Source organism: Heteronotia binoei, unplaced genomic scaffold, assembly GCF_032191835.1.
Source record: "Heteronotia binoei isolate CCM8104 ecotype False Entrance Well unplaced genomic scaffold, APGP_CSIRO_Hbin_v1 ptg000294l, whole genome shotgun sequence".
Lineage (NCBI taxonomy): Eukaryota > Metazoa > Chordata > Lepidosauria > Squamata > Gekkonidae > Heteronotia > Heteronotia binoei.
The window spans coordinates 472866-486802 of record NW_026800011.1 but is presented as its reverse complement, the minus strand read 5'-3'; the positions used below and the strand labels follow the sequence as shown (position 1 = coordinate 486802).

The window sequence follows — 13937 nt, the reverse complement described above, 5'->3', positions numbered from 1 at the left end:
TCCAAATGTGTGCTTGAAAAAGTTGTGTTTAATGGGCAATAGGATTCCCTGAACATGAGGCCAAAAAGCATATTTAGAAGTTCTCAGAATAAGAGAATGTCACACATCTCCACTAGCATAAAACTAGCTCTTAAAGAAGTTCTATATGAACAAAGGAGTTCTTGGCTCATCGCCAGAAAATGCAGCTTTGTGAAGCAAGAATGGGATAAATCGCCCAGAGCGACATCAGCAACGTTTACAAGTTAAATATAGAAGCCTGTATTCCCAAACCATGGCCAACCTAACTCCACACCTGTGTGGGATCTTGATTTCTGGGGGGGGGGGGGGGGCTTATTACTGAATGGCTTCCCATCCAAGCTTTCTCCTCTTCATCCTAATCTTGATAGGAATGATCATTCCAAATAAGTGGAGCATCAAAAGGAAAGATAAAAGAGCAAAAGATGAAAGGTGAGAGATTACCAAGAATGTATCTTTTTCATCTTTCTTCTGGCCTCACCCTGACACTGAAACCATTCAAGAACTGGAGAAACCTATGAGGAAAAAAACAGACAAAGGGGGTGGTAGGATGGACTGCCCCATTTGACTCGTGCAAGTCTTATTCTCACATGCTGAGCAACAGTCTAACATACTCTTTATTCTTTATACCCATATTCTTTATTTTACCCACAGTTACTTATTCCTGCTGTTTAATGTGAAAATGGCCCTCTGTCACCTTGACTTTAGATATAACTAACCAGCTTTTAAAAATATATTTTGTTGCACAGAACAATTAATATACAGACACTGGAGCATCAATCAAGTCGACAGAAGAACCATCAAATTAGATAGCAACAGAGGGAGTAATAATCTGAAAACTGGAGGGGAAAGGACTAGTAGCAGTAACACCACAACTGGAACTCATATTCTGCCTACCCCCAAAGCTCTTTGAAATGAGATTGTTTTGAATCACCAACCAAGAATTTCCATCTTACTCTCATCTGTCTTCAAGGCACTTCAAGTGTGCCAGAAACAAGAAAAATGGATGTGGCATGGAAGGCCACACAGAGAAAACAAGTTCTTGTGTGACAAGACTAGAAAACCATGTCTTGTATAACCACTAAGGTGGCCATTCACCAGGTGGGGTCAGGAGATCCCCCAGAATTACAACTGATCTCTAGACTACATAGATCAGATCCCCTGGAGAAAATGGCTACTTTGGAAGGTGAACTCTTATGACATTATACCTCACTCAGGCCCCACTTCCTCCCCAAACTGCACTCTCCTAAAGTTCTACCCCCAAGTTCTCGGCCAGGAATTACCAACCTGGAGTAACCATACCTCTGATGGTGGGAAACAATTATTAGAGCCTTTCTGATGACTTAATTGAATGTCTAGGTTCATATGAAGAAGAGAAAACCAGAAATTTAAACTGGGTCCAAAGCCAGAACTTGATTTATCTGATCAAAAGATTACAGTGGCTGTATGATTCCAGGCTGTAGGTCACTTGCTTGTAGCCCTGGTTCAAATGGTGCACACTTCACTCTCATAAATCAGGTAAAAAGCTCTTTATTGATATCGAGAAGGCAAGAACAGCTCACATGCCTGTGCTAGCTGGGCAAAGAAAATTGGAGTGCCTTTGGAAATTTACAAACGAGTAAGTTAAAAACCAAATAAATCCAGACTGGAAGGGCAGGAGGACTTCCTGCCTCCATCAGACACATGTGATGATAAAAAGCTTTTCTCCCTCTCCCCCCTCCCTTTATCTTGGAAGCCAAGAAAAAGAGTTGACCCACTGGCTTCCTTTGCCTCCTCCAGCCAAGCTGTTAATTAGGATGACTCAGCAGCTCTGGCAAACTAAAAACTGGACAGTTCCTGCCAAAACTTAGGTCTGTAACTAGCTTTAATGTATTAGCTGGCTCTAAGCTGATCTCTTCCTTACAGTGGCTTATCCTTGCAAGTGACCTGTCAGACAAATTATGGACCAGTATTTTCAAGGAAGGTCCACATAGTTTAATACAATAATTTCTCAGTGTGCAAATACTTAAATCCAGAAACTGCACCAAGGAGAGACAAGACAAATCTTTCTACGAACCTGTGAAAAGCTCCAAATTTACTGAAAATCTGGAATCTTAAAAAAATGCAATGGATGATAAATCCCCCCCCCCAATGATAAATGAGCACCTTTAAGAAACTGATGCTCCTGGTAGCCACTGCTAGGTGACCACAAATATTGCTAGCCTTCAAGCCTTGTTTGCAGTAAGGAAAATGCAGGGGGAGGGGCCAGGCTCAGCAACAGCCACTGGATTACATGCTTCCATGCAATTTGTATAATTAACACAGGCTGCTTGCTACTGTTCATCAGTAACCACATCACAAAAACCTGTGTGGTGTAATAGTTAAGAGTTCCAAACAAGGATTTGGGAAAAATGGGTCCAGAAAAGAGAAGGAAATAGAGAAAGGTGAGAATGGGTAGCACAGAACAAGCACACAATGGACATTATTCACAAACACATCCAGCAGCTTCATGTAAATGTTATGTGTCATGGGAGACTGGATGAAAGACTGGGGCACCTCCCTAGGCCAAAGGCTACAGGGAGGACCAGCACCTTACTGGCATTATCTTTCAACCCTACATTTTAGGAATGATTAAAACCACTGCAGAACATTATCTTCCAACACTAACTCATCAAGAGTACAGTCACTGTTGATATTAAGAGCTGCTGAGAAGACCCAACAGGGACGCCCAGGTATAGTGTGTTTAGTCTGTAGGAATCAAGAGAAGATTTCTTTATGACAGCCTCCTTTAACACTGTGGGTACTTCCTGTTAAGCTAAGGAAGGCATTCGAGACTTCTGCCCCCCAGTGGCAGCTCTAAACAGGAAAGAAGGACAAGAGTCAAGCATACAGACTTAGGTCCCACCTTTCCAGATATCTTGGCCATATCCTGGTGTTGCAAAAACTTAAAGTATCCATGAAAATAGGACAAACCAGGATTCCCAATTAAATTCACACTTTTTTCTAAAGCCAGAATGTCCATGATCAACTTTATTTGCAAAGTACTTAACACGCTGGTCACAGTGAACCATCAAGACCTCAACACAAAGTGACTTGAAACAGCCCACAGACCAAGTCTTAATATGGGCTGTAGCCTGTGCTTAACTGGATTCAGCACATGTCTTCCACCAACATTATCCTGCCATCCTTTTAGTTTTATTGCCTTCAGTTCCTCTGTAACCTACACAGCTAATCAGGTTCTCGCCATCGCAAAAGAGTTCCTAAAAGAGACCATATTACTCATCCACTCCATTTCCCCATTCCACATGCCAACTCAGCTTTCAACCCATTTGATTCTTCCTGGGAAGGATTTATAAAAACATCCCACATATATAGCAACAATGCTTTTCATTTGCACAGGCACTTCTTCCTCACTCCCTGGTCGCTATGCATAGGTGAAAGGATTTTGCTCCCCTATTCTCAGGTCGCTCATTTCATGCTGGACTCCTAAGAACAGAAGGAGCAACGTAACCTCCCTTCTCAGGTGTCCATGTAAAATAAGATTACCGGGGTGGCAGATGTATGGTAGAGAGAGTAAACCAATGGTACCTCTTGCTACATTTGCCATGCACAAACAGAAAAGATAACTGTATAAGTAAAGATGTCTAGAGTAGATGCTTCATTTTATCTTATTAAAGTTGGGGCCTGGAGAAGTAGGATGACAACAGTTACAGTGACAGTGGGATGAGTGGCCACAAGGGATACAGGCTTGTTTTATCCTTCTCCCTTTTTCAAATGGCACACCAAGCACATTGCCACTGATGTTCCTGTAATGAACTATTTCTTAGCAATCTTTAATGACTGAAATGAAAGGCACAAGGAGTTCAAAATATATAAGAGATTAATTTAAAACCAAATGCAAATCAAGAGATGAAAAATTTAAAATATTGACTGACTACAGTTTAATTATGAAACATATCTCCTACCAATCCGTTAAACAATGTCAGTTTGCACCACAATATTTTGCATACCCATAATTTGACTACTTCCTTTTCACTGCTTAGCAACTTCTACAGAAATAACTGTAAACGCCCGTACTTCTTAAAATACTATTTGATGCAAAAGAGGTGGCATTGAGCAAGCATAGCAGCTCCCATATTAAATGGCTGAAAGTGTCTCACTTTCACTGTATTTGTAAATGTAAATATAAATTAACTATTTCAGAAATAAGTAGGAAGTGAAACCTCTTACAGCCAATTTTGCATATTTCTGTCTATTCCAAAACTAAACTAATTCATACACATTAGCTGGCAGTTTACTTGGATAATTTAAATAACCTAACATTTATATTATGCTGACAACGCAAAGATATACGTTTTAATTAAAATTTGAGCAGCGATGAGAGAGACAGACAGAGACAATGGGAACCAAAGCAGCTTATGTAGTTTTCCTTTGGTGTAGTGGTTAAGTGTGCAGAATCTTATCTGGGAAACTGGGTTTGATTCCCCATTCTTCCACTTGCAGCTGCTGGAATGGCCTTGGGTTAGCCATAGCTCTCGCAAGAGTTGTCCTTGAAACTGCAGCTTCTGTGAGAGCTCTCTCAGCCCCACCTACCTCACAGGGTATCTGTTGTGGTGGAAGAAGATAAAGGAGACTGTAAGCAGCTCTGAGACTCTGATTGAGAGAGAAGGGCGGGGTATAAATCTATGCTCCTCCTCCATTTTATCCATACAACAACCCTATGAGGTAGCTTAGGCTGAGAGTGTGTGTGACTGGCCCAAGATCACCAGCATGCTTCCATGGCAGAGTTTCCCACATCCTAGTCTAACACTTTAACCACTACACTACACTGGCAGGTATAACTTAACAGAGAAAGTAGAAGACCCAAAATTGGTCACCAGCTCCAGGATGATTGTGCAGGTTCCATGGCCAAAACTAAAAGGCATGAGTAAATCCTAGCCAGGTGAGACAAACCACAACTCCGTGCTATTTGCAACTGAAACTAAGGAGTCAAGTGCACCTTTAAGATCAACAAAATTTTATTCAGAACATCAGTGCTCCAAGTACACTTCATCAGATGAAGAATCAGGTGCAGTGGGCAACGCAACATATAGCTGGTAGGCAGTTTTTTGAAATGCAAAATGGCACATATTTAAGATCCAATGACAGAATAGTAAAATTAACAAACTGAGCAAACCTTTGATCTGGGCAGCATGAGTATGAGAAAGCAATAAAACAGTAATATGTCAAAATGTGAGAATGTATGTCAATTACTCAATTATATAAGTCCGGGTCAAAAAGAGAACATTATTTTTCCATTCAACTACCTTTTAACATCTAACATACATATAGCTTGCCATTAGAAGAAAAATACATTAAAATATAGTGGAAGATGCGTTCGGTATACATAATGAGATAAACAGCCAATATCCCTATTTGAGTATGTTAATACAGCTAAAAGAGAAATACATTGGATAGTGTACATAACTTAGAAAGTAATGTTACATGTTTGAAAACTGGCTACTAACCTCAGAATGATGATGGAAGTTATAGTGCCCAAAAGGAAGGGAATTTGAATGCTCTGAACAATTTAATCCTCATTAAAGACAACATGTAATAATAGAACTTTTAAGCAACCTATCATTTGTGTCTAGGAAGTTGCTGGATAATACATTCCCAGCCAGACCTACCTCACAAGGCTCTTCTGATGATAAAATGGAGGACAGGAGAACAATGCGACTTTGGATCCCCACTGGAATAGGCTTCAGAGCAGGGTTTGTAAGAACCCAGGTTCTTGCTGCGGAAGCGGAATGGCTGATTTCAGACCAGTCACAGACTTTCAGCCTAATCTACCTCACAGGGTTGTTGTGCAGATCAAAAGGGGGAGATGAGAATGATGTAAGCTGCTTTGGTGCCCACTGTGGAGAAAGACTGTGCTTTTCCTAGGTAGACCCTGCAGGGAGGGGGGGAGGAGATGGAAAGCTGAAGTCAGAGGGGCAGATAAAGGCAGGTTGATGGTTGGCTGGGAAGGAGATGGAGTTGCCAGCTCCAGGTCTTGGAGATCTGAGGGGTGGAGCCTGGAAAGGATGCGTTTTGGGAAGGGGTGGGATATCTGACAGATACAATGCCACAGACTCCACCCTCCAAACCAGCCATTCCCTCCTGGGGAACCACTATTGCCAATCTCCAGGTGAGGGCCAGTGATCACTCGGAATTACAACTGATTTCCAGATGGCAGAGATCAGCTCCCCTTTAGAAAATGGCTGTTCTGCAGGGTGGACTCTGTGTCATTATACCCTGCTGAGGTAACTTCCCTCCTGCTTTGGTCCACACTGTGAAGGAAGACTGTGCTTTTCCAAGGTAGAGGCTGCAGGGACAGAGGAAGCAGATGGGAAGCTGAAAAACCTCAGCTTGAGACCCTGGAGAGCCGCTGCCCGTCTGAGAAGACAATACTGACTTTGATGGACCAAGGGTCTGATTCAGTATAAGGCAGCTTCATATGTTCATATGAAGTCAGATCAATTTCCTTACAGAAAATGGCCACATTGAGGCACATACTGTAACATAACCCTGCCAGGCCCCCCAAAAAAGCAGATCACACCACCAGCACACACTGATGCTAAACACAAGGCAGAAGATGGCAGGAAAAGGCATTAACAACACACTGCATACAAAAGGAATGCTGAGCTTCAGCCTCTGCATGATGTCATGTGATGACACCACAGCAAATTGACCCTGAGTGCCCAAGGCTGGGGTACTTGCCCAAAGCCCCTATCTAGAGCTCACTGTATTTATTTCCACAATGGGCCTTATTCCTAGTCTATAATAATGTGACAGGGTGGGACTGCCACAGACCAACAAATAAGAAAATAGATATGTGGGCTGCTAGGCAAAAAAGAACAAAAGGAAAATCCTGTGCATGAGGGAGGGAAGAGGGTGAGATCACCATAGCTAGTTTACTTCCAACCTGGAGAAAGGAAATTTAGCCAATACGGGAGTGCTCAGACTTTCCTGCACTTCAGATGGTTAGTGAAAGCTGAAGGTAGGAGACTGCTTGCAGTGTGCTCTACAGTCAGTATAGAATACAGCTGCTTCTTGTAACCTACTGACATAATTTTTGTTCTGTTCAGGCAATTCAGCAGAACAACTTATTGGAAACTGCTTTCCTAGTACCACAGGGGAGCTACGGATTAGAACTCACAAGGTACATTTGAGAAGGGCTCAGGAGTTTTTGGCATTAAGGCATGCTAGCCAACCAGGAAAAATATATATATTCACCCATCTACTTCTCCAATAGCACATAATCCCTTCTAACCATAGGCCTAGAATTTCTTCTCCAAATAAATACAAACTTGTTACAGTGTTGATATGTTCTAAAAATACCTCAGCGCAACTGAACTGGTCAAAACCACCTTTAGGTCATTATCTTCCAAATGTACAATTCCCCCTACCACCACTACTGTCCAATAACTGACTAGTCAGAGTATGACCTATTTCCATCTGCAGATATGCAATTGTCCAATGGTTATTCTGCACACCGGATCTAATTAAGTTCAATTAACCACACATTTCTCCCATTCTGGAGATGTAACTATATAAAGTATTTACATGGCTCCTTTGAAAACAAACTGTCAGTTACAGATGCAATGGACTTGTAGAAAAGCCACTGTTAACTCTTTTACAAAACGCCACCTCATCAGAGAAGGTGTAAGCCACAGGCAGGAGATATTAAAGTTGCTAGATATAAACTTTTGCATGTTGACATCATTCTCTACACAATGTAGCCCACATTTGCAATAAGCATTCGATAATTATGGTACAAGCAGAAAATAAGAGTTAACTCTGTGTAGTACAGTAGAAATGCCTATAGACAAGCAAAGAGTTTACTGTTGCCACACTGGTCAGTAATTGCTGAACCGTAGAACCAATTAGCTGTGCCCCAGCAAATCAAACAACAGCACTGATAAACTCTATATAAGAAGTTCCTTTCACCTGCCTGGCAGAAGGCAGCACAATATCTTAGAGCAGCATACCATATCAGTGGCTTCAAGTTAACCCCTCCTGTTTGCTTAAAACACATCCATTTTATTCCAAACTATGGAATCTTCTGTAACTTCCTCTAATTCAGTGTGGGTATTTCATTACCTCCACAGGTATTTCAACATGATTATAAGGTGGTAGATAGCATCAAACCCATGGTAAATTTATCTCCACCAACTACTGCCACATCGTCTTGCAAAATATCACTAATAGCTGAGCAATTTTATACAAAAGTCCTGAGTGGAGTTACATCCTCCTAAGCACAGACTTCAATGGACTTATAAGGATATATGTCCACTGTAAGTTTATCATATGATAGCATCCACTGAATATGACTATGTTAATTAGCTTAGATAAGGCTAATTATATCTATAAAATGTACAATAATTTTTTCTAGCAGACACTATAAAGTATTCAAAACTTCAATTATAGCTGAAGAATTCTAAAAAACTGCTGTAGTTCACACAACACAAAATGAATACATCATAAAAAGCATCTTACCTTTTCTGCTGATATGTACCGAGGCCAATAGTTGTCTCAGTCTAAAAAGAACAAAAAAAATGTGAACTTCAGTATCAAAGAGTAATAAAGACCTTTACCATTAAAGTAATCCTGAGTAGGAAGTATGGCTGCCAGGTCCGTGTTGGAAAATACCTGAAGACTTTGGGGGTGGGTCTGGAAGAGGGCGGGGTTTGGGGAGGGGAGGGGCCTTGGAATGGTACAAAGCCATAGAGCCCTCCCTTCAAAGCAGCCATTTTCTCCAGGGGAGCTGATCTCAGACAGCTAGAAATCAGCTGTAAAAGCAAGAGATCTCCAGGTCCCACTTGGAGACTGGCAACCCTAGTAGGAAGTCAAGGTGAGTCCTAAATTGCCACCTATACAGGGGAATTCTTGGCTTCATGGAATATCTGCCATTATCTGATAATAGTGAAACAACAGGCAGGTAAGTGATTTGCATGCTAGCCTTAGCTCACAGAAGTAAACTCTCCAAAGGTCTTCAATTTGCACTAGCCTAAGACACATTTTTTCCAAAATTAACTTGTGCACAGAAATGCAAGTAACACAGCCAGTATTTAACATGGACAAAGAACTTCTACAACAGGAACCCAAGGGTTGGATCATTTTCCATCAGCTGGACTGACCCCTGCCTTCCAGTTCAGGCAACAGCACCTACAACCATCTAAAAGCTGGTGCTGGTGGGGGGGGGGTCACTGGATCCTTGCAGATAAAAAGCCACCAGGGGCTGGCGAATCATACAATCATTAGAATTTTACATTTTGAAAAAATGTAATAAGACAGGTTACATTAGCTGTATCTAGCAAAGAAGTTATGAAGCAGTTAATTATCTCATTGTATGTTATGAACAAAATATCATTAGTTCTATGCCCGGAAATTGTTTGTTGGTTTTCAGACATTAAACTAGGAAAGTCAATTATCAAGCAGAAGCTTAAGTAAAAAGATACATAATTAATCCTTGATGTGTGCTTCCATCACATTTCATGCACCAAGTAGACATGTGACAATGACACAATTAACTGCCTTTTAAAATCAGTGAATCAAGAGAGAACAAAGCAATCTGAATAGTCTATCAGCATAATTGAGTTATTACGCAGCTAAGCCATAGGCAAATGTGATATGACACTTTCTATAATTACTCGTCTCTAAATGCCTGTGTTATCATAAACTACTGATATGCAAATACACTAGAAAAAAAATCTTGCAGCTGGAAACAGCCAAGTAGTCAGTAGAGATCTAGTAATATGAAAAGTAATTTGAGACAAGCTCAGATAATAACTTCTCAAACAGACTGATTGTTGGCAGACAAAATTTTGCTCCCAGCTATTACTGCAAGGGATTCCACATCTGCTTGCTGATTAAAGTGTTGAAGGAAATACCCTGCTCCAGGTAACAAAATTGACCTTTGCATTGGCTGAAAGGCTTAAAGGAAAATGAATCCAGAGAATTAACCTCCTTTAAAAACAAAACTTCTTACATGTGAGGGAAAATGCCATCTTGGTTATCAAACACCACGTATTTTGCAGCACTGGTATTTTAGGACAAAGTTAACATCTTCCTAGTAACAAACTCTTGAATAGCTGGAGATGCAGCAGTTGTCCATTATGAATGATAGTATGGCTCTAAGAAGCTTCAGTGTAAACACACAAACTGAATACTAGATTTATGCAGAAAACTATCTACCGTATTCCCAAAATGGGATTATGGTTTTACAAGACCAAAACAACGCAAGTCAGTAAGTATTCTTCCGCACTGTGACAGGTGGGTGCCTTGATTTGATCCACTCAGGGAACAAAACTAAGAACATTATCCTGGGAATAAGCCTTACTGAATAAAATGGGAATTGCTTACAGGTAAACTTGTTCAGGACTGCACCCTAAGGTTGTAGTCATATGCACCCTTACTTGAGCTTCAGCCCAACTAAATTTAGTAGGATTTAATTTCCAGGAAAACATACATAGCGGCAGTAGTAAATAAGCCCACCAAATTAAGCTAGCTAATTCCACATGAACATGCTGAGGCTACCTATTACTCAGAACTACCTATTACTCAGTAGCCAAGATGGGTCACTTGATGCACCCATGTAAGCTACACGTTTTTGTCATTATGAACACTGGGAAGAAAGCCTATTCATTGTGCCATCACTGCTACCATGAGTCAGAATTAAAGTAGATATAAGAATTATGTTAGAATACCAGAAATGGAAAACTTATTATCTGCTTCAATAGCTCTTCTGCATCTTTGTTTTGGAGGGCTTGTTGGTACCTCAAGCCCAGAAATGTGCCGTTCCTACAGAAACGTATCTTCAAATGCAAAATTCTTTCAAATGTGACCTACTCAGATTACTCCCAGGTGTCAATTGTATAAGACTACATCTGCCATAATGATGACAAATGACAGTGCGCAAGTCTAAATTAAGAAATTCCAAAAAAACCCCAAACCAGTAAACTTGGCCCTTAGCCCAGAACCATGACTAAACTGCAGCTTGAATACCTGTCAACATTACCCGCTTTTTCATATACAACTGTCATACTGCTAGATTCCAAACTCCTCACAGATGTTATGAATGCCACAGTCTCATTATGTAAAACCAAAACATTTTACATAATATGCTCTATAAGTACGATTACGCACACAGACTCCTACACAGCTGTGCCTGGTAATTTTGGATAAAAGCTCAGAAAGCTTGCTTAAAAGCATACAGAACATATGTGGCTCAAACACTATATAAACTGCCCTTGAAAAATTCCCCAGCCCATTTTACAATTTTCAACTTTGGCATCCACTGAATATGTCAGTTTCTGCTGTGTTCTATTCATACTAAATTAACAAAAACTATGGACCTAGAATGCTGAGATTACCTACTTTAGCTACTACTGAAATTGAATGAGAAAATGTTGCTGGAGACCATGACCATGCAAGTTTAGTTACCTGAGCCTTTTCAGCTACATTCCTGGTAATTTCACCAGATTCACAACTGACATTTCAAGAACTACACTGTGTACATCAGTTTAGGGGAAGAGGATATATCTTGGTGGCAGCGTGCAGGTTTTGAATACAGAAGATTATGCTTTGTATAAAGTCTCAATATCTCATGAAAGGAGACATAGCAAGAGACAGAAAAGATTTTTTTGGCCAGTCACAATAGACACTACTAAGCTAGACAGACTAATTGCCAGGCAAGGCAGCTTGATATGTTTAGATGTACTCATTAAAAGCACGTTAGCTTGCCTTTTACACAACAAACTAGTGCCTAGTCTTCTCCCCCATCCATATGCCTACAGTGCTCTTGGCGTTTGTGTACTATAAATACACAAAGGGTAACATGGAAACAGAATAACAAGGAGGACAATAAAACCATATTAACTCTGAATCTGACATACTTGAATAAACTCCTTCCTATTCTAATAAAGAAATGGATAAGAATGTACTGAAGTTGGGTAATTAAAACATTCAGTAACCATAAAGTGATCTCAGGTGAATATTTAATGAGCAATCATATGAATAGTATGGTATGCCCCAAGAATGCCCCTCAAGTGGTGACTGTGACATGCTGAAGACACAACTACACTATATAATCACTTGATAATCACTCTTTTTGCACTAAAGATTCAGAAGCTCCATAATGTACAAGAAAGAATGGATTTAACTTTGGGGAGGGGGTTAGATTAGGAAGCGACAGCCCTAAATCATTATTTACTTTCAAATCTGCAACAGTATCATAGAATCACAGAGTTGGAAGGGACCTCCAGAGTCATCTAGTCCAACCCCCTGAACAATGCAGGAAACTCATAAATACCTTCCCCATGCACATACATTCTCAGTGACCCCTTGCTCCATGTCCAGAAGATGACAAAAACTGGCCTGGAGAAAAATTGCTGACTGGCCCTAAAATGTCAATGTAAAAAAGGGCCACAAGAACTTAGGACTCATGCAACCCTTCCCACCTTCTTTCTCATGATTTGCCCAATTCAGAGAACCAGCATTGCTGTCAGATGACCATCTAGCCTCTGCTCAAAAACCTCAAGGAAGGAGATCCCACCACAGCCCAAGGAAGTCTGTTCTACAGAGGAACCACTCTGTCAAGAAGTTCTTCCTAATGTTTAGCCGTAAACCCTTTTAATTTAATTTCAACCCGTTGGTTCTGGTCCAACCTTCTGGGGCAACAGAAAACAATTCTGAACCATCTTCTATATGACAGCCCTTCAACCTTTCCTCATAGCACTTGGTCTCCAGACCCCTCACCATCTTCAATGCCCTCCTCTGGACACGTTCCAGCTTGTCTATGAACACTATAACAACAGTGAGGCAACAGTAACTTCATTGTTTGTTACAAATAGGGTGCGGAAGAGTATTTATTTAATCTAAATATCAGCTCCACTTTAAAGCAGAAAAGCACTTTTAAACACTATCTTGCAAATTACAAATTGTGTTATGGGTCATACCAGCCCTTTCTTCTTTTTTCATCTCATAAACCACACTCACCCAAAACCACTAGTTTATTGACCTATATAAAATCAATGTTGAAAAGGGCAACTAAGAATGTGAGAGGAAAGGTGGAAAAAAAACAGCAAGCAATAAAGTTGTTTTTTACCTCCCAAGGCTACTTTTATCTTTTAAGGCTGACCACAGAAGTTGCGTAACAAAGACCTATAGTGCCAGGAATGCACTTGAGAAATGTTAGATGAGGAAAACCTACTACTACACTATAGTAGGGAAGCCTTTTGACACAGGTTGACCTTGTTCATTAGAAATGTCAAACTTAGCCAACCAGTGTGCAGAGAGACCTAGTGATGCTTTATCAAGAGCAGATTACAGATTAAATAATGAACACGGCGAAGTACAAAGATCAGAACAGAATAGATGAGGGAATTAGATTTTACTTGCAGACCTGATGTTGCATTTTTTTCTTAATCAATAACATGTTGCAGAGACTACAGATGGCTACAGTACTGGCTAGGGCATGTGGCGCTCCAGGCAGGCTCCCTGCTTGCTGCCTCCCCCCACTGCCCTCACCTGCCCTCCGCAGCACTGCAACACAGCACCACATTCCATCGCCCCCACCCCGGTGCAACCAGAGGAGTGCCGCAATGAGGCTCAGCCCTACCCACTTCAACAAGGCCCGGCTTCTTCTATGTTCTTTGAAGAGCACACTGGAGGAGGCTTCTTCCCCCTGACTTCCAGAACCAGAAGTGAGGGGGGAGTGAACTTCCTCCAACACATTCTTCAAAGAACTTAGAAGAAGCCCAGGGCCTGTCAAAGAGGGTAGGGCCGTGACTTGTTGCGGCGTTCCTCTGATTGTGCTTGTGGGGGGGTCGGAGTGCGGCGCTGCGGAAGGGAGGGGGCAGGCGGCAGTGGTGGTGGCAGCAGGGGTGGGGGGAGAGGCATTTGTCTTGTTCATGGGGGAG

General features: G+C 41.2%; 1 protein-coding gene across 2 annotated transcripts in view; it reads right to left on the bottom strand.

Annotated features, from left to right (window-relative positions):
* LOC132590559 (transmembrane protein 131-like) overlaps positions 1-13937 on the bottom strand; it is a 121796-nt gene that overhangs the window by 84610 nt on the left and 23249 nt on the right. For both annotated transcript variants that reach the window (XM_060263494.1, XM_060263495.1), the window contains exon 3: positions 8515-8555. In XM_060263494.1, coding sequence (XP_060119477.1) covers positions 8515-8555 — 41 coding nt within the window. The remainder of the gene's footprint in view (positions 1-8514; positions 8556-13937) is intronic.